The sequence below is a fragment of the Glandiceps talaboti genome, chromosome 3 (genome assembly GCF_964340395.1).
Source record: "Glandiceps talaboti chromosome 3, keGlaTala1.1, whole genome shotgun sequence".
Taxonomy (NCBI): Eukaryota; Metazoa; Hemichordata; class Enteropneusta; family Spengelidae; genus Glandiceps; species Glandiceps talaboti.
Genome location: NC_135551.1, coordinates 27,604,452 through 27,629,545, shown reverse-complemented (window position 1 = coordinate 27,629,545; position 25,094 = coordinate 27,604,452). Strand labels below are relative to the sequence as shown.

The 25,094-nt window shown below is 36.3% G+C and overlaps 3 protein-coding genes across 3 annotated transcripts in view; all 3 read right to left on the bottom strand.

Annotated features, from left to right (window-relative positions):
- Positions 1-25,094, bottom strand: part of LOC144453937 (large ribosomal subunit protein uL13-like) — a 116,619-nt gene that overhangs the window by 77,377 nt on the left and 14,148 nt on the right. The gene's annotated exons all lie outside the window — the stretch shown is intronic.
- On the bottom strand, positions 879-12,997 carry LOC144432783 (origin recognition complex subunit 3-like). The gene is made up of 18 exons (XM_078121064.1): positions 12,956-12,997; positions 12,815-12,863; positions 12,190-12,290; positions 11,552-11,732; positions 10,693-10,853; positions 10,178-10,276; positions 9,400-9,581; positions 8,829-8,988; positions 7,962-8,075; positions 6,632-6,765; positions 6,108-6,171; positions 5,463-5,659; positions 4,630-4,769; positions 3,907-4,102; positions 3,285-3,426; positions 2,389-2,505; positions 1,989-2,077; positions 879-1,824 (listed from the first exon to the last, which is right to left on the bottom strand). The coding sequence occupies exons 1-18, from the start codon at positions 12,977-12,979 to the stop codon at positions 1,719-1,721; spliced, it is 2,256 nt and encodes a 751-aa protein (XP_077977190.1). The 5' UTR covers positions 12,980-12,997; the 3' UTR covers positions 879-1,718.
- Positions 14,222-17,145, bottom strand: LOC144432859 (interleukin-1 receptor-associated kinase 1-binding protein 1-like). The gene is made up of 3 exons (XM_078121157.1): positions 16,864-17,145; positions 16,143-16,339; positions 14,222-15,688 (listed from the first exon to the last, which is right to left on the bottom strand). The coding sequence occupies exons 1-3, from the start codon at positions 17,143-17,145 to the stop codon at positions 15,394-15,396; spliced, it is 774 nt and encodes a 257-aa protein (XP_077977283.1). The 3' UTR covers positions 14,222-15,393.

The following is a 25,094-nucleotide window of genomic DNA, read 5'->3' as shown; positions in this document are numbered from 1 at the left end:
CACGCGTGAATCACAGATGGAATGATTGTAAAACAACAGAATATAAATCTTAATAAAATCTCAGTTAATACACATCAGTTGACAAAACTTGTTGTTGGTACTAATCTATCAAATCAACCCTTACTAGTACTGTCTATACAACCACAACTTGACGTCATACTTAGTACAGTATTACTGAGGAAACTGAAATGTCGATATTGGCAAAAATCCACCATTTATCCTATTTTGCTAAATTTGTCCTCATCTGCAAAAGACTTGGTGATGGTTAAAGTTGATGCACAAACCCTGGGTAACTCTACAGGTCCTGCTGGGTTTACTACCACTATACTCGCACCTGGATTACTCGGCAAGTGACTATTTCAAAATTAATATTGTTAAAGCCATGCATGGGTACCATATTAGACCCTCAACATTTCATTTCTTGACCAATATCGCCAACACACTGAACAAACCTACAAGGTTCTAATAATTATTCACTCTAACACTCATTTGTATTTTTCAATAACTCTTTTTATTCTTTCAAGTACAAAAATACAGTTATCCAAAACTTATTCATTATTACAAACTTTTTGCAGCAAATTCATAAAGACAGACAAATTGGAAATGAATAGATTTATGAGAAATATTGAAGTAAAATATGTGTCATACCTGTACATGAAGATTTCAATTGATGACAGTATACTGTGATGGCTGGTCAATATCAAAATTTATTTCATGTGATATAAAGTGTTCAATTGATGACAGTATACTGTGATGGCTGGTCAATATCAAAATTTATTTCATGCAATATAAAGTATTCAATTGATGACAGTATACTGTGATGGCTGGTCAATATCAAAATTTATTTCATGTGATATAAAGTGTTCAATTGATGACAGTATACTGTGATGGCTGGTCAATATCAAAATTTATTTCATGTGATATAAAGTGTTCAATTGATGACCATACTGTGATGTCTGGTCAATATCAAAATATATTTCATGTGATATAAAGTGATCAATTGATGGCAGTATACTGTGATGGCTGGTCAATATCAAAATATATTTCATGCGATATAAAGTTTTCAATTGATGGTAGTGTAATGACAAATGCATTTTCATTGATCAGATTTTCTCCCCTATAAAATGAAATCAGATTTATTTCCTTGTATCTCAAATCTGTTTCGTTTAATTTCTCAACAAACAATATAAAACAATGCAATCATGGTAGTAATTTCAGCATCCACCCCAAGTCAGTCTGGCTACATTGTAGTAATTTCAGCATCCACCCCAAGTCAGTCTGGCTACATTGTAGTAATTTCAGCATCCACCCCAAGTCAGTCTGGCTACATTGTAGTAATTTCAGCATCCACCCCAAGTCAGTCTGGCTACATTGTAGTAATTTCAGCATCCACCCCAAGTCAGTCTGGCTACATTGTAGTAATTTCAGCATCCACCCCAAGTCAGTCTGGCTACATTGTAGTAATTTCAGCATCCACCCCAAGTCAGTCTGGCTACACTGTAGTAATTTCAGCATCCACCCCAAGTCAGTCTGGCTACACTGTAGTAATTTCAGCAGCCACCCCAAGTCAGTCTGGCTACACTGTAGTAATTTCAGCATCCACCCCAAGTCAGTCTGGCTACATTGTAGTAATTTCAGCATCCACCCCGAGTCAGTCTGGCTACATTGTAGTAATTTCAGCATCCACCCCAAGTCAGTCTGGCTACATTGTAGTAATTTCAGCATCCACCCCAAGTCAGTCTGGCTACATGGTCAGTTTTCTTCCTGGTTGGTTTTATAAAACCAAGGAATTGTAGTTCTGACACAGCACGGATAAAACGAGCACTGAAAATCAACGGTCAAGGAAAGTAATAATGACAAACTCTATACGCTGCTGAGTATATACTTTGCTATGTTTAAACAGAGATCTTTGAGGGGATCTTATCCCAGTGGCTTCATTGTACTAAGAGAGTACAATTAAATCAAAGACCATGGGATTCAAAGGATACTGTAAAACTTGGTCTGGACTTTTACTCTGTGATTTCTTGTCATCATGACTTTCTTCTTCCTCGTTATCTCCTACAACTGTGATGAATGCCTGCAAAGGAAAGTTTAAGTGACATCCATCATCTATAGCCTCTAAAACGTTTAAGATAACCCCCCCCCCCCCTCCCATATACTAAGTTCAGAAACACAAGCCACTCGGCTGAATAACTACTCCAATAGTTTAGTAAAATTTCATACAAAGTTAGAGCTGCCAACTACATCAACTGTACACTGTGCAGCTACATCAGCAATTAGATTATCACACAGGATTTATTTTAATCCTATCAATCCTATAGGAGCGCTCAGCTGTACAAACTATACACTGGCTAGTTCAAGTGAGTGAAATGTATGATTAAAACATACCTGTAACCAGTCATACAAGTTAATGAGTCTCCCACACTCTAGATGTAATTTATAAGCTATGCAGACATCTGGAGCATTACCAGGTATACTACCAGGATCTGCTTCACAACAATCACACTATAAAAGACAACAAAGATATCAATGTAAGAGTTCACAGTAACTTCTGTCTCTTTAACAGACAACAAAAGTGAAACTAGTTATGTCTTTGCTGTATTCCTCTATGGTTTAATACATAAGAACCAGAAAAATCTTTATCACAAACCCTGCAATATGCGACCTCTCTAAAAATGGATTTATAAAACTTGGTAAATATGGCTTACAAGAGGCCAGCTGTACACTTGGGCAAGGCATCCTGGGAAACAACTAAAGTGAGGAGATAAACACCTCTTCAAGCCTTGGGAAAACAATGCCGAATCTGTATATATAAGTAAGGGTCGGATTAAGATGACACTCTTTATGCTAGATGACTTTGACCATGTAACACACTCACAGAGCTCATAGAGTGCCTATGAAACTGCCAGGTTAGAGAGCAATACAGATTTTTCATCTCCTAATGTTGGACTACAGTATTATGAATATACATGAAAGAATCTGCCACTGTATTTTTGAAAGTGGTTGAATTTTTGGGACTGTATTCATGAAAATGTTGGCTTGATACATGTTGGGAAGTGCTGAGACGACCTGTGATAGAAAATTTGCCCTTTAAGCTATTCATTGTTTACAAGTTTTTTTTAGATAGTACTGTAGATTACTGCTACTGCACCTCTAGGAGACATCTCCAATAACCAGACCATAATATGCTCAGAAATGACTTTTGTTAATGTTATTATAGTTTATGAGTACAGAACTAAAGACTGTTAACTAGATATGAATATCTTTGTTTAGATAGTTTTTACCTGTAAATAGTAGTGTGGGTTACTTAAAGCAGTTTGTATTGCACCTCTTGGAGAAGCATTTAAATGTCTTCTTACAACAGATACAGATTCACTGTAAAATATCTCATGCATTGGTAGATTCCTCACATTTCTCAAGTATTTTCTGGAAGGGAAGAAAACAGACACAATTTGAAAATAGATATCATGAATTTCAGCAAGTGAAGTCTGTGATGAACCAAACTGCCCACTTTATTAGTCAACAGCTGGGTTTTGATTTTTGTATGATTGTGTGGATTGAGCTGTAGCTATTTAGAGATTCCATTGCAGTGCATTTTCAATTTTGTTGGTATTCAGGTTTCTATATTGTTCAGTGTACTTGGTGTTGCTATGACAATTATTGTGATGCATTTTTCAATGTAACACTTCAACTTTCAAGACCATTATCAATACTTTGTTTTCACTATACATACATTACATACACACACAGAGTTCTGATCTCAGGCCTTAAAATAACTGCTTTCATGAAATAAGTCCTTGAAAACACTGAACACAATTGAATCAGTATGTTCAATTTTAACATCAATTTCCCACATCTCAATATTTCATTTCCTGGGAGACGTCACTGTTACAATTCACATCTTACCCAAATAATTCTTCTAAATATTCAAGAGTTTGATTTCTTAAAGCTTCATATCTTGTCGGTATTTTCTTCTTTTTGGCCGACTCTTGAAGCTGTTTTTTCAAGTTGTACAGATTGGTCTTTGTAGGTTTGATTGTTGTACTATCACCACTTCTTTCCTCAGACTCTCCTAATGGCCTTTCAGCAGGTTCATTCATATCTGTTCACAAACAAGATTGAAGTTTTGAAATAGGAATTCAGAATTATTAGCATCATTTCTGAACTCGGGGGGGGGGGGGGGGGGGGGGGGGGAATTTAGCTTTAACTTTACTAATAGGAAATTCATATGGTAACAAGATACACGACAAGACGTGCAACAAAAATATAAACTCAACTATAGCGATATGACCATGTCAAAATTTACCACTCCTAGTAGCAGATGTACATATGTGTAGCATTTGTAACTGTGAATGCCATTGACTTGTTTTGAAATTCCTTTAATTTTTTGAAGGGATTGGCCAAAAAAGGCATTATTACTTATGGTTGTCACAGTTTGAGCTTACTGATGAAACAGGGCATCATTCATTCAAGTAACTTACCAACTAGACTATTCAACTAACTTACCATCTAGACTATTCAACTAACTTACCATCTACACTATTCAACTAACTTACCATCTAGACTATTCAACTAACACCATCTAGACTATTAAACTAACTTACCATCTAGACTATTCAACTAACTTACCATCTAGACTATTAAAATGAGAGACAAAGGTGTCCAGTTGAAACTGAACTTCATCTAAGACTTCATTCTCCTGTTCATTATTATCCAAATATTGTGTACATTGTGTCAGCAAAGAAACCAACTCTTCCCTTGCCATCAATCTGTAACAATCACACACATTATTTTCATTAACATCCAAATTTTGTGTACATTTGGTTAGCAAAGAAACTAACTAACTGCTCAATCTGATTAAAATCAGATGTAGTGTACATGGCTCGATTTCTTTTGGCTGTTACATTTACTGTCGTTTGTACTTTTGTGAGCCCATTGCATACATCTGACTCAATACCATAGGTTTTCCTAAAAACAATCTCATACTTACGAGTAGCCAACCAGAATCTATTTTATGATATTACACTCAATATTCGAAATTGAAAGAAAGAGAACCACAAAACAATAACACCATTGTCTGTGCTCTGTGCTCAAGCTCTTTTCAAACAGAGCGCTCTGAAGTACTGTACTCATACGTTTTGGCGTTTTACGCATTTTCATTTGTTGAGTGAATTCACTCAGCGCTCAAATGTGGCTCGGGAAAACCTATGTAATGAGTCAGACGTATGTGCTCACAAAAGAACAAAAAACAGTAAATGTAACAGCCAAAAAGAAATCGCACCGTGTACACGACATCGGATTTTAATCAGAGTGACTAACTACCATCCCAAGTGTATCAGTAGTGTAGCTTTGAAAAAGTATCACTGTAGGATTCTTAAGATTCTCAAACTTAAAAGACTAAATAGAGAAAAATATAACCCTCCTCCAACCCCCAACCCCACCCTACGACCCTCTTTACTTACTTAAGTAGCTTCTTAGCATCTTTGTAGTTTTCATTTTCTACTATGTCTCCTTGCAAACATAGGGAATACAATTCTCTTTCTCTTTTACCGATTGGATAACCTGGAAGGTGAGAGGTCAACAAATGCAAGCAGTGCATTATGGGATGGAAGTGAGTATGGTAATTCCATATGTCTTCAATCATCTTCTGCAGGACTTTCTGGAATATGCAAATATAAAATGGGACTATTTAGAGTTCAAATGCAATAAAAATTATGTCATGCAATAATCATAAATTTTAGGAAATTTCATGATTGTTCTGATGTGTTTACGTATGGGTGGTACAACACATGACTGGTGGATATTCTGCATTGATAATGAGTTATTACACTCACTGGGGAAACTGTAAAAATGACTATGGATACAGCTAAATTTCTCTAACTTACTGCCCATAACAAAAATATTAGTTGGGTACCCTGTAAAATGACATGAGAACTTGGACAGAGCTTTTCTTCATGTACTACCATTACAAAAACATTGGTAATAAAAGATTTTTAAAAATGATTGAGTACCCTGTAAAAGGACTCAGGAACTTGGATAGATTTGACTTACTTTATACTGCCTTTAATCAACACAACATTCAAAGACACTTCAAAAGCAAAACTTACCTTAAAATACTTGTCATCTAGTAGTAATGCTTTTTGTTCTGAAGGTTGTTGTTTCTCAACATATCTATGATAAGTAATAAGATACATGGTATGAATATAAAGACACTATTATTTTGTTGCAGACAAATATTATAAAACCAGTGATGATTCTGAATCTTTTAAAAACAAGTGGAAACACTTACGAGTAGATTTCAGGAAACTATGCTATATAAAAACCAATATTGTTATTATTATCATTATCAGTACAGTAGCAATCATTTTGATATAATCACTAAAATGCCTTTGGTAATGCAAGGAACAGGGAAGTCATCACAAAGTATACTACAGTTGCTAACAAACTGTAAATTCTCATCAAGCTTTGAAACAATGTTGCCATTGCATGCTACAATGAGTTTGTTGTTAACACTATTTGTAGGTTTTTGTCCGCTAACATTATTACTTTTTTGGAAAATGTGTCGATCTTCCATGGCAAATTCACAGATTTTAAATGAGTCTTGTCTCAATTCTTTCACAATTACCCTTACCTTCTAAATGAGTCTAATCGTCTACATTGATCCAAGGATTTACTGTTAAATGTCTGAAGACGACTGATCGCCTCATCATACTGACAACATAACAGACTAGCTGATTGGTTGAAGAAATGATCCATCATTGTAAACTGGAATTAAAGAAATACTGAATCTTAATAGAATCCATGATAAAATTATCTATGTAAGATGATGTCCATCAACCCAGTTGTATAAATGGGAACCTGGTAGGATGGATCATTTTCAGGAAGGATTAACTCCTGAGAGTTTAGTGGCAATGCCATCATTGTGTCTCAGTCAACGTAGCTCTATAAATGGGTATCTGGTAGGACAGAGATTGTTATGTTAAGGATTTTTTCCTGACTGCTCTTAGTGATAGCATTGTGTTCTCCCATGGGAGTCAAGGCAGTAAGAAGGGTTGTGCCCTTATAGGTCTGTACAAGTGTCAATTTTGCATGCAACATTTTTGAGCACTAATTTTATCATGGAAATGCATAACTGTGTTATCATTATCAGCTCACTGAACAGCTAGCAATATAATGAGCCAGAGAGGGCAGCCTACTGTCATCATAACACTGTCAATGTGTATACTATTCATTCTATATTGATAAGTAGTTGTAAGAAGCAGGAAAACACAGCTGTCAATCACTGATGAGAGCTATTACCAAAACTTCTAACTTTAATCTAGGTCAATCTACTTACATTAAAACAAATATTTTGTTTCAGGCAAGTAAACCTGACCAGCATGGCAACCATCGTAGAAACAAAACACAAAACTCGTGTTACCACAGTCATGATAGAAGGACAATGTGTAATAACATACTAATTCTTGCTGAAGTAACATTAATACAAAACTAGAGTCGTTATGACAACACTAATAAACTAACATACTAGATGCAAAAACAGTGTTTTTGGTAAAGTTTGTGAACCCCTGTAACAGAAAGAAGGAATACAATAAAACTGGCATAGTCTTCAATGCACTGAACCATAATCTTAGTATTTACCTGCTTATCACCCTAAAAAACACTCAGTAACCATGGTAACAATAAGGATTCATACATACACTGACATATGCAGCTTTTCAAAAAAAAGGACCCTGAATTTTTTCTTGCATTACTCTTGGATTTATTCAAATAAATTGCCTCCCTGATATACTTTTACTAAGTTGCTGGTCATCAGGCTATGTCAGAAAAGGGGTGACTTATCAAGGGATGCAACTTTGCTTGAGCCACTAAAAGAGATCATGGCAGAGAGTGACAGAAAAGTGAAAGGGAAATGTAGAAAGATCTCAACTCTGTCAACAATGAAATCCACAAGTAATTCTTACCTGATAACCTCTGATAAAACTTAGCACAGAGAAATCATGATATAGGAATACATCTAGAAGCAGTTGGAACACTTTGTGACCTAATTTCATCGGATGATTGATTGTCAGTAGAACCTGTCAATAGAACATAAACACTCTGTAAAACGATAGGAAAGGAAACCCACCAGCAAGTAGACGTACAGGATTCTGATATCTAATTAGGCACTGTTACCCTGATCTCTCAGATGAGAAGGTACAAGGTAATACCTTCCTGGGGTCGTAATACCTCATTGGGGTCGTAATACCTCGTTGGGGTCGTAATACCTTGTTGAGGTCGTAATACCTTGCTGGGGTCGTAATACCTCATTGGGTTCGTAATACCCCATTGGGGTCGTAATACCTCATTGGGGTCGTAATACCTCGTTGGGGTCAAATATTCAGCTACATTGTAGCTCTTTTCCAGTTACCTTTGATTTAATCAGTCATGTGATTTACCAGCTCTGATGACAATAAATGATTAAACAAAACTAATGTCAAGTGACTTTGCCAACCTCTCGTAACATTAGGTGACACTGCCTAACACCTGAATATATGATGTTTGGAATCTTGTGAATTGAGATGGTTCAAAATGAAAGCATTATTTTCAAAAGGAGGTAACTTTTATGCACTTGTTACCCATTGGAAAGACATACATACATTATGAAGAAGTGTTCTGCTTCATATTCCTTGTGAAGGGAGAACACTGGAATACTATGATGATGTTGTGCTTCTCATACTTTTGAGGGGACGACAAAGTGATATATTTCTCCTGTTTCCTTCTTTAGAAAGAATGCAGAAATTCCAAGAAAGCTTTGCTCTCCTGTTACGGGAACACAGTGTAAATCTTACCTTGTCAATGACTTGTGTGAGGTACTCTGTTGCTGGTTGTGCCTGGAACTTCTCAATACAAAGTAGAGAAGACACTGTATGAGGTAGCAGACGATGTACGGCAGTTACTGCTGTGGCTATACCAAATATCAACACTATAGGCAGTCTAGACAGGTACTGACTGTCAACAAGATGTATAAACTATATTAACTTATGCAAATATTATGCAAATATTATGCAAATTGTATGCTAATATGGAGAAAGTATTGGTCTTGGAATGTTGCATTGTCCCTCCTTTGTCTCAACTTCTCAGATTGTAAGACACTGGAAGTCAGTATCTTCCAAAGAAGAACAAAAATCAAATTCTTGTTCTTTCTGACTGATCTGAGATTCATAAAAAGAGGAGAAAACTGGGGAGCAAGTCATAAACGAGATTAACCCTTACAAAACCGCACCACAAAGACACATACAGATATACAACATCACACATACAAACACTCATACAGACTCTACATACACACAAAGATAACACAACTGGGAAGCACTCATCGGTGAATATGCACATATTTTGTTCATCCCAATATGTACTTACTTGCAAACAATAACCAAATCTTGAAGTACATGTGGGGCAAAATTTTCAAAATCTTCTAGGACCAACACTACAGGAGGATACTGAATATATTGTAACACAGACTTCCTTTTACTAGACGAGGATGATTTCCCGCTAGCTTTACTCTGAGACTTGGTAGGTGACTTTCTTGGCGATGAAGATTTCTATAAATACAATTTAAGTGTGTATTATTCATGGTTGTGAAGACTGTGAATATGTAGTCACATTGAAACAGCAAGTTTGATATCTACTACAAGCCTTGATTGATGTAATCATTTCACATTTGTTGTTCTAAAATAACTATATTTCACTATCTACATTAAGTATAGTCTGTAAGATATGACATTCATGCCACACTATCAGCTACCGCTCACATCTGTACTACTAGTCTGTAAGATACGACATTCATGCCACACTATCAGCTATCACTCATGTCTGTACTACTAGTCTGTAAGATATGACATTTGTGCCATGCTATCAGCTATCACTCACGTCTGTACTACTAGTCTGTAAGATATGACATTTGTGCCATGCTATCAGCTACCACTCACGTCTGTACTACTAGTCTGTAAGATACAACATTTGTGCCTGATAGGGTTGAACAACACTACATTAATTAAGTAGAGTTAGAAATAATTTCTTAACAACACTAACTAACAGGTTACAAATAACTCTCCATTCAAATACTTTCTTCTGAAGTTTCCATCAGAGGTTCAAAACAAATTTACCAAATTACTGAATATCTGTGAAGTCCACCTACCTGGGTTTTATCTTGGTACCAACTACATAAAACTGGCATAGTGCAGGGTAATCGCCGTATGTTGACATCTGTTATCTCATCTTCATCATCATCATCAAGCTAAAGTTGAAAGGAGATAACAATATAAAAATGTTTTATTCATTGAAGCTATATATAGTAAGTACAGCAAAAATCTAGATTTAACGTTTGAAACTTTTTTCTCATGTCTGTCTATCACTCGCTCCCTCACCCGCCCACTCACCCACCAAATCACTCACTCACTCACTCACTCACTCACTCACTCACTCACTCACTCACATTGAAGGTACGGTTGTATGTTATATAATCTTTGAATTTCTGACCCCTACTCAGCCCCTACTCCCTCCCCAAACACTCTCTCCCTCCCACACACACACACACACACACACACACACACACACACACACACACACACACACACACACACACACATACACACACACACATACATACACACAAGGATGATAAAAAAATGAGCAGTACTGTTTTACACTTACATGAACGTTTGAACCAATGAATTGTGATAGTAACTTTGACATAGTTGATTTCATGTTGTTACAATCCTTGGATCCTAGCAATGCTATATAGGGGGTGATTTGACCTCTAAGAAGAGAGGTCAGGTGAGTAAACATGTCTGTATGATCTGGAGTATTTACACCTAGGTTAACAAAACAAGGAGAGAGCAAGTTATACTAGACAGGGCTCAAAAGTAACTTTTTTCTTTGGTACTCCTTGTGGGCTGTCAATTTTCAGAAATTGGTAGTCCAAGGATGGTGACCAATAATTCTATATTCCTGAACTGAAAACAGAGTTCCTCTATTGGAAATATATGACGTTGTGTTATTAAATACTTTCAGGTCTGTAAATCTTCATCCTGTAAATCATTGTATAATCAGTGGTAGCCTGAGTGGACTACCGTGTTAATTAAGAGTTGATTGTATCCACACACAGCAAAGGATTGAAATTGTGGACTGCATTGAGGCTGCTGAGTTTTGGGTGCAGACCCCAAAATAAATTTATTGTACCATATTATGTGTACAGATGCACAAATATGTGACTATGTTCTAGTTTCTCTTGTACTATTTTGTGAAATTACATAGTTGTCTAAAGAGAATTGGACATACGATTTGTTGTTAATTTTAGGTAAATAAAGATTCATATTCATATTCATATCCAAATTCATATTCATATCTAACAACATTCCATTTGCAGCCAGTGTACCATTAGAGGGCTAGTAAAATGTACTTGTTTGAAGCTATGCCAGGAATAAATGACAGCTTTACTTTTGATAAGATAATACATTACTCCAAAGAGAAATTATGAATTTATGGACACTTTTACTTTCTTCTTCCTGACCTGTTATGAGTGCAGCAGTGGGAATTTCATGAATGGTCTTCTTCCTTTTGCCACCATGTTCTTTCCCATCACCACTGTCATTATCTTCATCATTACCATGACAACTGAACCCGTGGTGAGCATTTCTGACAAACTTTATCAAATCTTCAAATATCTTGTTGTTCACCTCTGATTGTAAATCCTTGAAAGAAAGAATATAAAGTGAATTTCAAAATATCGCACTGCTTTTCTGTTTAATAAAAACCATGCAGAAATCAACAAGAAACTGGACATGCTATACTTTAAGATAGCAAAATTGAATGAATACAGATTTTTCCTACATATTGTCTAAATGAAATGAACTATGATAATGCATGCCACCATACAGACATCAAATGAACACCACAAAGGAAATTTTATGTTCCCTCCATTGGGTTTAATCATAGCTCAAATTTAGAACAGATTTTTCGTGCTTTAGTGAAAAAGCCTTGGGAAAGCTTCTTGAGATATATCTATATGTAGTACCATGATGACAAGTACCTAGGCTCACTTCAAACAATGTTTCATTCCATTATTACTCAAAGTATATTAATGTTCTAAACAAACCAAAACTTTCTTTACTGTGGAGAGTCCAGTCAGTCCAGACATGATTTTATTACCTGTATATCACTGTTGACATCTTTCCAACAGTTTTGATAAGTTTCCCATCTCAGCTTGCTTAGTTCGCTGGAATCATCACTGCCTTCACAGAAATACTCCCCTTCAATTTACAATTCAGAAAAGGTAAGAATGTGGACAAGCTGTACAATAAATACACATTTGTATTCAAGCTAGGGGGTTAGTCCTAAGGTAAAGGCAGTGATAGGAATAGGGTTAGACTACCTAGCATAAACCAGATTTGTATCACTTGTAAGTAGTGGTCACTGTTCTACGTGTAACCAATAATGCATGCATACGAAAAGATAGACTTGCCAAGGAACATCTCAAAATGGGCGATAAAAATTCATATCTTGAATACTGTAGTATTGTGTACCATGGTACATGTTCTACATCATACATGTACCCAATAATGCATACGAAAACATACACTTGCCAATGGGTGACAAAAAAGGTACTTGAATACTGTAGTACTAGTAGTATGGTTCTTCCCTATGTTGTAGATTTGAATAGAAAAGTTACTCTGCCTCGTGTCCGCACTATATTAGCTGCAGCTCTGCATAAACAATACAATTACAAAGTCTACAAGCTGCAGTATAGTAATAATATGCAAATTCCGATACTCACCTGGATTCAATTTCTTTTTCTTTTTGCTTCCCTTGAAGACAAAACATCCCTATAATGTAAATGAAACAAGAAAGATAACACTATAATGACCACTACAAAGCGTTAAAACTAATCACACAATCACTGCAACTATCAATTTACCTTCGACACTGAAGCAGTTGTCATTTTCACAACATGCTTTCCTAACTTTCGGGTCAAGGGAAGGTCATACACAAAATACCCCTGTCACAGCGCCACCACACGACGTCTATATGTCCAGTCGTTCAGCGGGAAAAAAATAATATACTCACTTCTTTCTTTTGTTTAACTTATTTGAAGTGGTAATTTATTTCAAACATTTTAAAGATACTCGGAAGAAAAATGTAAGGATACAAAGAGAGATAAAATCACTTCCATGCAATCTGAAAAACAAAGGAATGACTGACTGACTGACTGAAGATAGTACAAATATGATAAATTGTGAATCGAACATGTTAAAATCATTTCAGTAGATATGACTACCAGGGTTCCTCATGTTTAAACATGCTTTCAGGTAGTGTGTGTCTTGAACTGTAAAAGTTTTCAATGTGTTTTTGTTGTTAATACACTCTCAGCTCTGTTGACACTGAATAAATTGACATAAAAGTACACAATTCTCAGTATGGTTTGTCTAGACTTGTAGAAGTAACCATGTTCTAATATTACATCATTATCTCTATCTTCAAGAAAGTTCTTTAGTGTCTTCTTGTTTCTTTGTTTTTCTTTTCATGTAAACCTAATCGGAATCTGAAACTACTATTGTGAAATTAATTTTAAATAATCTGTAAAACAGAACTTTATTGCTACTTTTCAGATTAGATCCCTTTCCATAGTATAGTTCATTGTGTCAATCACTTACATATTCTTTGTTGTTTTCCCACTGAAGTATATACATAACATGACAAGGGACCAAGATTTCTTTTTTTAAACAAAGATAACTATTAAAATCCCTCAAATAAATACATGCACACACACACGCACGCACGCACGCACGCACGCACGCACACACACACACACACACACACACACACACACACAGTTGTTCCATACATAATTTACCATTTACACATCATCTACAATAACAGATCCTAGATTGACACACACATAAGAAAATATTACGAGTTTATTTCTTGAAAAAATGTAAATTATCACAGTTGCACTGATCAGGTTAAAGTTAACTTATTAAATTCAATGATAATCAATGGCTGTTTTCTTTTCACATTAATTTGACTCCTTTTTACAAAATATGTTTCTAGCCTTATTCAATATTATCTTTATAAGTGCACATACAATGTTATCTAAGAGTTGAAAATTGCAATAATTATCATAAAAAGTAAACACGTTGATAAAAAAAAAATGTACTATACATGGTTTCGTTCATTTTCAGAGACTTATTTGTTTTTAACATTGTATATACAATGTAACTGTAAACAATAGCCATGTCTGGCAGAGACTAACAAATAAGCCCAGCTGACATGGCATAGCTAATTAAGTGGTTCACTGTAGCTCAGGATACACATAGATGGAAAGGATAACATTATTATATACATGGATTGACATTGCCCTGCTAAAAGTAATGACAAATACTTCACAAAGTTTCCTTGTTGTCGCCATAACTGATAAATTCTGTTTAGATTACAGAAATAAAAATTCATAATTTTTCTCTTGATTTGTGTCATTGTAAAATTTACATATACCAAATAAAAGAATTTCCTTTTCAATAAGTTTTGAAATGTCAGTTTACTAGTAATGTATAAAATACTTGAATGATGTATACAACAGTAGAGTGTTGTAACTAGAATCATATCTTTACAGTGTCAAGTGCTGAGGTGTGTGTCAAGTAAAATAATGTTAACGTTAAAATTTGCGGATGACATAATCAATTTAGTAATGAAAATTTCTACTCAGAATCAACAAATTTCTGGTAAGTGAATCCCATATTTTCACTGACATCTCGTCAGCATCATCAGGGGTGTACTACAATGGGCTATTGTCATGAGATGTCAGCGAAAATTTGGGTTTCACTTCCGAATAGTTTTTGACTGTGAGTAGAAATTTCCAATTACTAAGTATGAATCCGGAGTCCATCAACATTCATTTTCGTATAATCTAGGTTTCTCTTACAAAACAATACTATGGATGTGATAATTACATTAATAAAATAATGCATTATGCATGGGGTGGGCTCCACTACTCTATAACACAGTGGAGAGAACACAAAGTCATAAACACCTTGTACATTATAGCATAATAAGGAAAGTGCTCATTACAAAGTTAATTCTCAATATTTTGAAAGAAGTATGATATAATTGTAAATCACTGAAAGTCCTGCTATGCAATATGATATTCATTCAAATTATCCCAAAGGCATAAAATATTCAATGTATACGATACTATAAACTTATCAGAATGGCCAATCATTTACATATTGCCATCTCTATAGGAACTTGAAGGAAAATTTTGTACATTATTCTTTATTCACAGGATCAAAAATTGACACTAAATCTTTTGATATAACTTAGCTACCATGTAGATTAAATTGCAGACTGTGACAATTCTTGTTATGCTGTAGCCTCGAGTAGCATACCGTCTGCTTGTTTGCCTTTCTCTCTAGGTTTCAGTTCAAATGCAGCAAAGATTTTGACACTGACAGTAATAGTAGAGTTGGCAATTCTTTGTTGAAAACTGACAGGTATTTCATTATCTTGTGGTACTTCATTAGCTGCTGGACCTTCCCATTCATGACTGTATTCTTCGCGTACCATTAATGGTCGTCCTAATGACTGACGTAGGAGTCTGGCTACTTCCAAAGCTTTTTGTTTGGCATTTCTCACAGCTGTCAGACAAGCCTGTCGTCTGGAAAGGAGAGATCATTAATATCAGTGTCATTACTTCCGTAAGTTAAATCAGAAATCTACACGAGTCTCACTGGTAGTTTATAACGTTCAATATCTGTGCATTTGTTATGGGTGGTAGGGAAAAATTACCAGGCGTTCCCAGATTATTTTTCCAGGATTCCCTAACCAATGATCAGGTCCTTGTTAAAGGAATATCTATCCGAGTTCCCCAATATTTTACAAGTATACCAATTTCTCTAACAAAGTCATTTACAAATTGGTGTAATGGTATTCCTAGAAAGTGTTGACAAGTGGGTGAATAGAATCTTAAGGTTACAAACAATACTGTAAAACAAGTTTCAATATAGGGTACTTTTTGAGAATTTCAATTTGTACGTTAATACTTTTACCAAACATATTCTCAAATCCCCTTTTCAAGGAACTACATGTTAAAATTCTGTCTTACTTCTTACCTGAGCATTTCTAATCTTTGGTGGCTATGAAATAACTGTGGTTGGGAAACTGTTACTGAGTTGTCTAACTTTTCAACAAGGAAGTTACATGTAGTTTGGCACTTATTAAAATCAACAAAGAGTACAGTGACCTCTGTCTTCATGTCATATAGTCCATCGATTCGTTGGATATTTTTATACACATCAATGTCACCTTCCTAGAAGTGAAGAAAATAATATACGTACGAAATATGACACAAACACACTGTCTGAATTAAAACTAACCAAATCTTGCGCATCAAAGTCCGAAAGTTCAATAGAGTGAATCCCAGGCCTATTCTTACACTACGGCATAGTCACTATATCATAACGTGACTATGCAAGTTGAGACAACGTTCGTCCTATCCCGCCGGACGGTGTCCATGGAAACCGATAACGCTCAAAATGTTACCGCTCATCGAAAGTGAGACAGGAAATACATCATATAAGTTTAACTTTTCCTGACATCTCTCCTTGATCTTTCCAAAGCATATATATATAATAAAATGCCCGTCTACTATATGTACACTGACTAGAAAGGGTAGAAAATGGCTAACCGTAAGAAATATTGGAACGTGTCCATATGAGGACGCGGGTGCAAGGTCACAACAAGTTACAATCGTCCGTTTGTTCCCTTGTTTTGATTTCTAGCAAGTTTATTCCAATTTCCAAATAGATTTCAAATATCATACAATTCACTCACTTTGACTCCATGTGTTTGTAAACTTTGTAGAATATAATCTAGCCTACGCGTGACGCTGTTCTTTGCCTCCGAAACATTCTCTTTGGTACTGGATACTGTCACGGTTACTCTGGCTCTGTCCGGTGGTAAAAATGCCTCCCCACTTGCTGAAACCTGTATCTCACGTTGGGTTGGCACTTTCTTTGTATTATCTTCAATTTCTGGTGTTTTCTTGAGCTTGTGTGCCGGTGGAGTCGTTGTGAAAGACGCGAACACTTGGGTTGGGCGGTACGAAGAAGCCATTTTTGTTCTAAAATGGCGCGTGTTTTCAGACCCTCTAACTCCACTGGAAATATGATATTGAGGTCCTTTATGTTACTGTAATTGGCACCATCATGGAAGTGTCACTTTTATACTTCCTTGTTGGCATGAACAAAAGTTTCAGGAAGCTTGAGATGAATGAACTTTGAATGTAGTTCGACATTATTCACAGTTTCCTATTTCTCTGGTTCCGTTGTGTCGTTTATAATCTCCATTGTCTTTCAATTGAAACAAAGTAGTTAACTCTGCATATATCTGTGTCGTAACTAACTCGCATCCTATATACCCGGGTCCTATATAAGCCTACACATTGCAATGTTGGATTTCACAAAAACAATAACTACCATAACATATCGACAATTTATAGCACTTTGTAATTTTCTAAGAGATGGCCGTCTTCAATGAAGAAAATAATCGCATTCTTTTATAACTGTTGTAAGTTAATATGCACAATGGCAATAAATACGCTCACATTCACAACGAAACTTCTGCAAACTGGAGGGCTAAGATTTTGAAATGAAAAAAACAACAGACATCATCAAAGCAACTTTTAACACCAAGGAGAAACTATGAAAATTGCGTTTACTCCGATGATGAATAACTGTATTCTCCGTTCATTTGCTAAAAGTTAAATCAGCGACCCAGTTTCGACCACTTGCGTCACACATGACCGCTTTCATCACGGGACCATTGTCACCTGGGTCCTTGGTCTAATTATTTTTCATTGTACTAAGTTGACGCAGTAATTTCAGTGTTTCTAAACCAATGACAAACTGGAAAGTCCCATATATGTCTTCAGCGTCATACTATGTCTGTTCAGTGACTGTACGAAATATTGCATCATCACAGTTTTCAACGCATAGCTATAAAATGTGGGTGGTTCAACTAGCAATCGGCTGGCTATGTCTTGTGGATACTTCGGTTCTTGTGCGAGTGGTTAAGCAGCCTGTCTTGAAAACAGGTGACCGTACGGTCACGTGGGTTCGAATCCCACAGAACTTTACTCTCATCCACAGACGCCATCCAGCCATTTTCCTTCAACTTTTATCTTTTGATCGTACACCTATTTCAGTGGATTTGCAAAATCATAAAAATCTCAGAGTTTAACACTTATCATGCCCACTATACATATTTAGCTGATATGTGTAATGGTTGCATCATCGTACAGTTTGCAATGAGTAGAGAATAAACTGGCGGTCCTTCGGACGTACTATACATGATATATACTAGTAAAGTGAGTAGCTATATGTGTGAATGTGTTTATCTGCTTCATGTCATGTCACTTATCTATCGCCTAAACAACAATCTCCTCGTTGTTCCTCTCTAGGTCTATCTACCTGTCTATCTACCTGTCTATTTACTAGTATCTATCTATCTATCTATCTATCTATCTATCTATCTATCTATCTATCTATCTACCTACCTACCTACCTACCTACCCACCTACCTACCTTCCTTCCTTCCTACCTACCAACCTACATACCTATCTATCTATCTATATAGCTATTTATTTATTTATCTATCTATCTATCTATCCATCCATCTATCTATCTATCTATCTATCTATCTATCCATCAAGCCACACATCACCCATCCATCCATCTATCCATCCATCCATCCATCCATCCATCCACCCACACATCACCCATCCATCCATCTATCCATCCATCCATCCATCCATCCTTCCATCCATCCATCCATCCATCCTTCCATCCATCCATCCATCCTTCCAGCCATCCATCCATCCATCCATCCATCCATCCATCCATATCCATCCATCCATCCATCCATCCATATCTATCTATAAAATAGATTATTGAAATGTTATCTTTACGTCCTCTTAACAACATAGGTCTCCCTATATCAATGGACTGCATGCACCCAGTCAACCGTTTTCTCTCTCCCTTCTCCCTTCCTTGTTGTAACTGTGACAGTATCATGTTAGAATTATGACACTTATTTCATGGCGTGACCCTAGAACCAGGTCACATCGACACCATGATTCATCTTTTTACAAAATAAAAAAAAATCCATTGGCAACCCGGGCTGATAACGTCACGCTATTGTTGATGTGATTACAGGCACCTGTCACCTGCGGTAAATCTCTGTGGACAATGTACACACTACATGAATGGTAATTCCCTAGGCTACTAATGAAGGACTTTACTATACGGTGATACACATCTATCACCTTTAGGCAAAATACGTATTGTGATCCGACCTTCTATTATGTACAAACTACTGTAATGACTAATCTCGAGAGAACATTGAAAGAGAAATGTGAGTTCTTTGGGCGTTGATGGACTATTGAACTTTCCGCTAACACGCCCATAGAGAAAAGTGGTCCTTAAAATGAACTTCTGACCCAGTTCAGAACAATATCGAATAGCGTCACGATATCCCCTATGACGTCAAACATGACACAAGATATTGGGGTCAGAGTTTTGTCGTGGTTCAAACAATACTGCCGCTGTCATCGATATTTCTTGGGGTGCTGGAGGATTCGCTAACCGTCAAACGTAAGACGATCTATATATTAAAAAAATTCATGCTGTATAAAGTAACCGCTATCATTCGCATACCCTTATAGCCCGACACAGTACCGTACAACGAATTTGTGGCTGTAAATATACTCCGGTGAAGTGGGTCAATACACGGCGCGACGAATGACATTTTGCACCGTGACGGTTAGTTTCATTTATCGTTTTATCGAATTTAGTGAATGCTTACAGTGGAGAACTGTGACTGAACACGCGTTTGAGACGGAAACAGGCCATATTTTTGAGTTTGGCATTGTTGAACGAGGAAAAGTATACAAGCTGGAAGCAGTTGGAATATATACACGTACATCTAAACTTACTCTCGACGTAAAGGTATACTGGAAATGATGGTGTCAAGTTCGCGGTCAAGGCTACCTGCACTTGTAGCAGGTCGTTTACGGGGTCGTAGGAACGCTTTAGGTAATGTTCTGCAGGATTTGAATGCTTCTGATCGAGAAAGACTGACTTCTTTAAATCTCGAGAGAATGTCGACTGTACAATCACCTGTTGTCACCATAGCAACTGAGCAAGAAGACGTTTCCCAAGATTTTGAACTCCAACAGTACATGTCAAGTTCAAGATTTCGGCAAAGGAGAAGGGCACTTCCAAGCATTTACTATGCAACAAATACCAACTCTAAGAACTCCATTTTGAAATAATTCACATACGCGATATGATAGGATATATGATTCAGTGATGCGACGAACTGTTTCACAGAAATTTACACTTTTTTTACACTCTATTTAAGCTTATGGCTTATTTTGCTGTTTTCCGTGCAACAGCATGGCACAGAGACAGTTTCTGACGCACAGGCAGCCTGCGTTGCCGTACCATATATATGCGTGCATGCAGACATGCAGACATGGATTTTCTGTCAAGATGTCTCACCCAAATGCCAACGGTACGGTCGCGGTAACGTGTGACGCTAAATAATGAGCGTCAGACCAATTGAAACTTCCTCGGTGATACGAATCATAGTAAGAATGCTGCTCCGGGCTTTCATTTTTGTGTCGTCTCTTTAAATTCTTTTCAGTGACTGGGCAATCCAGTGCAGTTTGACTTTTATTTGAAACGCGAGTTACCAGACAATAAGCTTTTCACATCACATACAAGTAAGAGCTACTTACGTGAAACGATGACGAATGTGGTATATACCTGCTCAAGAGGTAGAACAATAAAGATACTCAGACCGGGTGGTAACCACACCTCCAATACTACCCTGAAGGCGGGAGATTTCGACTGGTGACGTACATACTAGCTTTGTGCATAACTAGTACTGGAATCGTATATAGTATATTTCTTAGCTAAAGAATTCAGTCGGGCATTCATGGCCATCTGGGTGTCAAAAAAGTAATAACATTTACCTTGACACTGAATACAATGCTATAGTGTGGTAAATACGTTGTAACATGGTTAAGCACTGTGATTTTGAAGGAAGCTTAAGACTATACAAAACTTATTCTCAATCCATTTTTTTGCTATTCTACAATGTACAAATGTACAATGTACAATATCTTTATATGTATTTGTCAATATGCAACGTTACACGTCTATTTCGTATTCTTTGATGTATTTCATGTTCGTCTGATTTATTCGATTTGTTTTTCTGCAGTCTTGTTGGAATGTATACATTTTAGGGTTCGATTATTGTGATTTTTTTTCAGTTTTACGAAGTGTCACTGTAACACATTCACGATTTTTTATCTCTCTGGTATCGCCAGATTTGGAATGAGATTGTTTCTTTCTCCGATTGTTTGCTTTATGGTGCATTACATGAAAACTCACAGAAATTAAATATTCTCATTCTGGCGATTCCTATCAACAGTATGTACAGGTATATCAAACATACTAGTAAAACAGAAAGCAAATTTAAAGTAATCGGTTGTACAATTTAGTAACGTCACCACTTTTGGTTCCACTGAAATTAAAATCTTTATTCATTTCATCCTTGTCATGTTTTAGAGACTATCAGTGGGCATTTTAATCTGTTGGAAGAGATCTTCAGTTTTAAAAGCCAACGCAACGGATAGCCTCTAGTATAGAATAATTTGATTCTGGTTATGTACACTTAAAGATAGGCCATGTCGTCCAGCCCTACACAGCCGTCTCAGTTTTATATGGGATGAAATTGGCACTGTATTTGATGCGGTTGAACGACACATCATATCTTACAATGTACTCGCTAATACTAACGGCGATGTGCAGAGAAGAAACGAATAACAAACAAAAAATCACAATATTTTTTTTAACTCTATAGTTTCATGACGTCATGACACAATATTAGCAAAAGTGAAACGTCTCTTCTGAAAAAAAATTAGATACGAAGTAATCATTTGTTGAGATCAAATATTTCTATTGAGGCTGTTTTATCTGCAATAACATTTACAAATACAAGCTATGATTGTCTATCAGTACTATTTTTGTCTTCAAGTTGCAACTACATTATAGGCTAAAGGCTTATACAGAGAGGTCGATCGTTTTTTGATCGGATGGGCAACCTAAATATATGATAACGATTTGAAAAATCTGACTGTTGTCAACCACATGAAACTATTCAGGTATTCAATGATTATTATACAGTTAATTGACAACAATATGTGGCTGATACGTCTGTATGAAAACTTTAAGAGCTCTGCGGACTTTGTTGTTAGCCACACAGCGAAGAACTCTGCGGACTTCGTATACAGCGAAGGACTCTAGATCTGCGGACTTCGTTGTTAGTCATACCGCGTAGAACGCTGCATGCCGACTTTGTTATATTAGCCATACCTAGATTTCTAAGGGAAAAGAAAAGTTCAAGACTAGTTTATGAGAATAAGAAAAGTTTATTCATGTAGCCTGTTACTAGTACTGACGTTTCTAAATGGGGGAAATCGTCATGTTAATTCAAGTTAACGATAATGTAATGGCACTTTAAAAGTGGAATTAATATGCCTTTCTTTGACCATAGACATAGTCTATGGTTTGATGGCAAATTTTCCCTAGGGCGTACATAACTGATTTACCTGTATTTACGATTTACTACATTAATTTTTGTAATTTTTATTTCAACTTGAGCAGGTTACCGGGTTATTCAAATTACATGACGTGGTTTCGAATACTTTTATGCAATAAATTATCTTTGAAAAAATTACTACTCATACAGTGGTCGCCATTGATAGAACCAAGAGTCAAAATGACGTGGTGTACCAGTGTGTATGTGTTTTTATCACACCAGCCATATATCACGCATTTGTATAAATCCGGATCTGTGGGTGCGTAGCTCTAGAGGTATTTCCAAAGAATTTCTGTCGGTGTATAAGGGGGACTTTCCAATGAGTCATGATGCAATTCGGCCATTTATTGTCAAGGCAATCTTGGTATTCTGTGAGTGAATATTGGACTACTGCAATAATCAATGCCAGCAATGTTAGATGACAATTTCGGAAATTGACATAATTTTTTGCAGTAATACAAACTATAACTATCGACTGGGTTTTACCAATGATTTTTATATTTTATTTCCATGAATGCTATAAAATTATTTGTTTCCTTTGAGACCATTTCAAATAAAGATTGAAATGTTAACATGAACTTATTAATTACTTGTTGGTATTCCACCTTTCTCTGTTGTTGTTATTGTTATTACGGTTTATGAATTTTGCATAAATTAGTGTTTTGGGTTTGAGGAAGGGTATGCTTTTAATGTTAAAACATAGTTTTTCTGAGGTATAGAGTGACCTTAATCAAATCTGAGTTCCCCTTATAATTGTAACCACATTGCCTTCATGTTAGGCAGGGCTAAGCTATCTAGCCCCAAAACCATAGCATAACCAATGCAACATGCTTATACCAGACATAAGGCTTTGGTATGAGAAAGGGTCTCATTTTTTCATAACTTGTGGTCGACTACACTTGGGGTTTGGAGGTCTGCGCGGAGCCCCCCCCCGTACGATGACACGTCATTGTCCCCCGGGGTGGGGTGGGGGTGGGGTGGGTTGGTGGGGTGACAATCTTATATATTTGTAATCCTTACAACTTTAATCCATGGTGTACACACCATCAATCAGTTCACCGGTAGACACATTACTAATTGTCAGAAGTTAATAATCCACATTGTAAATTGGCAACTAGTGCATCAGGAAAAACGAGACTGTAGGCCGGATTAAGAAATAAAGGTTACCAGTGGCCTATACAAGAGGAAAAAAGTAGACACAGAAATTTATAATACTTGAATGTCTTTTTTTTCTTTGAAATGTAGATTTGATAATGAGAGAATTAATCACCCACAATGGGCAATCAGACTAGTAGTCTGTATATCAATGTTTTATACACACTTTCACAATAACCTATTATAATATTATATCAACAGACATCTGTCTCCTTTTTTGATGCAAGAATTTCACTACCGGATTATTCAGCTTGTCCATCTGTGACTCTCATTGTGATTATTCAAAGGCAAAAAAATCATATACCAATGAAATTAACGTTACCATAGACGTTGGAGACTAGACCATTTATAGGTCAACTTATGTTGTGCTTATGGGAACACCAACCATGTTATTTAATTCATCATGGACGTTGCACATTAGTGTGACCTTTTTTTTTATGTTTCTCATTACTTTTTCACGGTTGGTTGATTAAAAAAAAAAGAAGTAAAATGCTAGTAATAAAAAATAATCTTCATGTGTTTCTACCTTTCCTTTTCCTCCCCTCTGTCCTCATTTTATTGGATTTCTGATAACAAACTAGTCCTTTTCCACCTTCTCTACAAAGTTAGCATGTGCTCAGCTCGCTCACTGTCTGTCTGTCTGTCTGTCTCTCTCTCTCTCTCTCCCCCCCCCCCCACTTGTATACCAAAGTTTGTCACTAAGCAATTAATCAACTACAAAATCCATGGAAAGTGTGGAATGGCAAATAAATACATTAACTTATACAAACATTGGCTATATAGTAAATCAAAACATAGAAGCGTGTAAACTCGTCTGTCAGGCATTCCATACACTTCTGTATTTATATTACACTAGTATTCATACTTATGTGCTCCTTGATAACCTTTCATACGGTTACAATGTAAATCTTTATGACAAAATCACATGCTAAGTATGTGAAGGTGTGAGGAGTTTATGGGACAAATTCTTCCTCCTTTTAAACATGAAAAATGAATATTTGATGTCATCATAACTGTTATTACTGTCAGTAAGCTCCACTGATACAAAACACAACAGATTCTTATTAGCCTAGAATTCAGTCGTGTGTGGACTTTACTCTCACTTTTCCTCTACCTCTCTAGGCTAGGTACTTATCATAAACCTGTCTGTAATATCGTCAATATCATTGGGGAACATTTCAAGGAAAAAAACCAAAAACACACAAACAAATGGTATCTTTGTCAAACTTTATTAGCAAACA

What these genes read in the sequence shown, in the direction of transcription:
- LOC144432783 (XM_078121064.1), bottom strand. Translation starts at nt 12,979, where the DNA reads ATGACAACTGCTTCAGTGTCGAAG. An exon ending in CAACTGCTTCAGTGTCGAAG is followed by an intron (nt 12,864 to 12,955) that starts GTAAATTGATAG and finishes TTTACATTATAG; the next exon opens with GGATGTTTTGTCTTCAAGGG. An exon ending in GGTACCAAGATAAAACCCAG is followed by an intron (nt 9,582 to 10,177) that starts GTAGGTGGACTT and finishes TTGTATTTATAG; the next exon opens with AAATCTTCATCGCCAAGAAA.
- LOC144432859 (XM_078121157.1), bottom strand. Translation starts at nt 17,145, where the DNA reads ATGGCTTCTTCGTACCGCCCAACCCAAGTGTTCGCGTCTTTCACAACG. An exon ending in TACAAACACATGGAGTCAAA is followed by an intron (nt 16,340 to 16,863) that starts GTGAGTGAATTG and finishes CTTCACTTCTAG; the next exon opens with GAAGGTGACATTGATGTGTA. An exon ending in CAAAGATTAGAAATGCTCAG is followed by an intron (nt 15,689 to 16,142) that starts GTAAGAAGTAAG and finishes TCTCCTTTCCAG; the next exon opens with ACGACAGGCTTGTCTGACAG.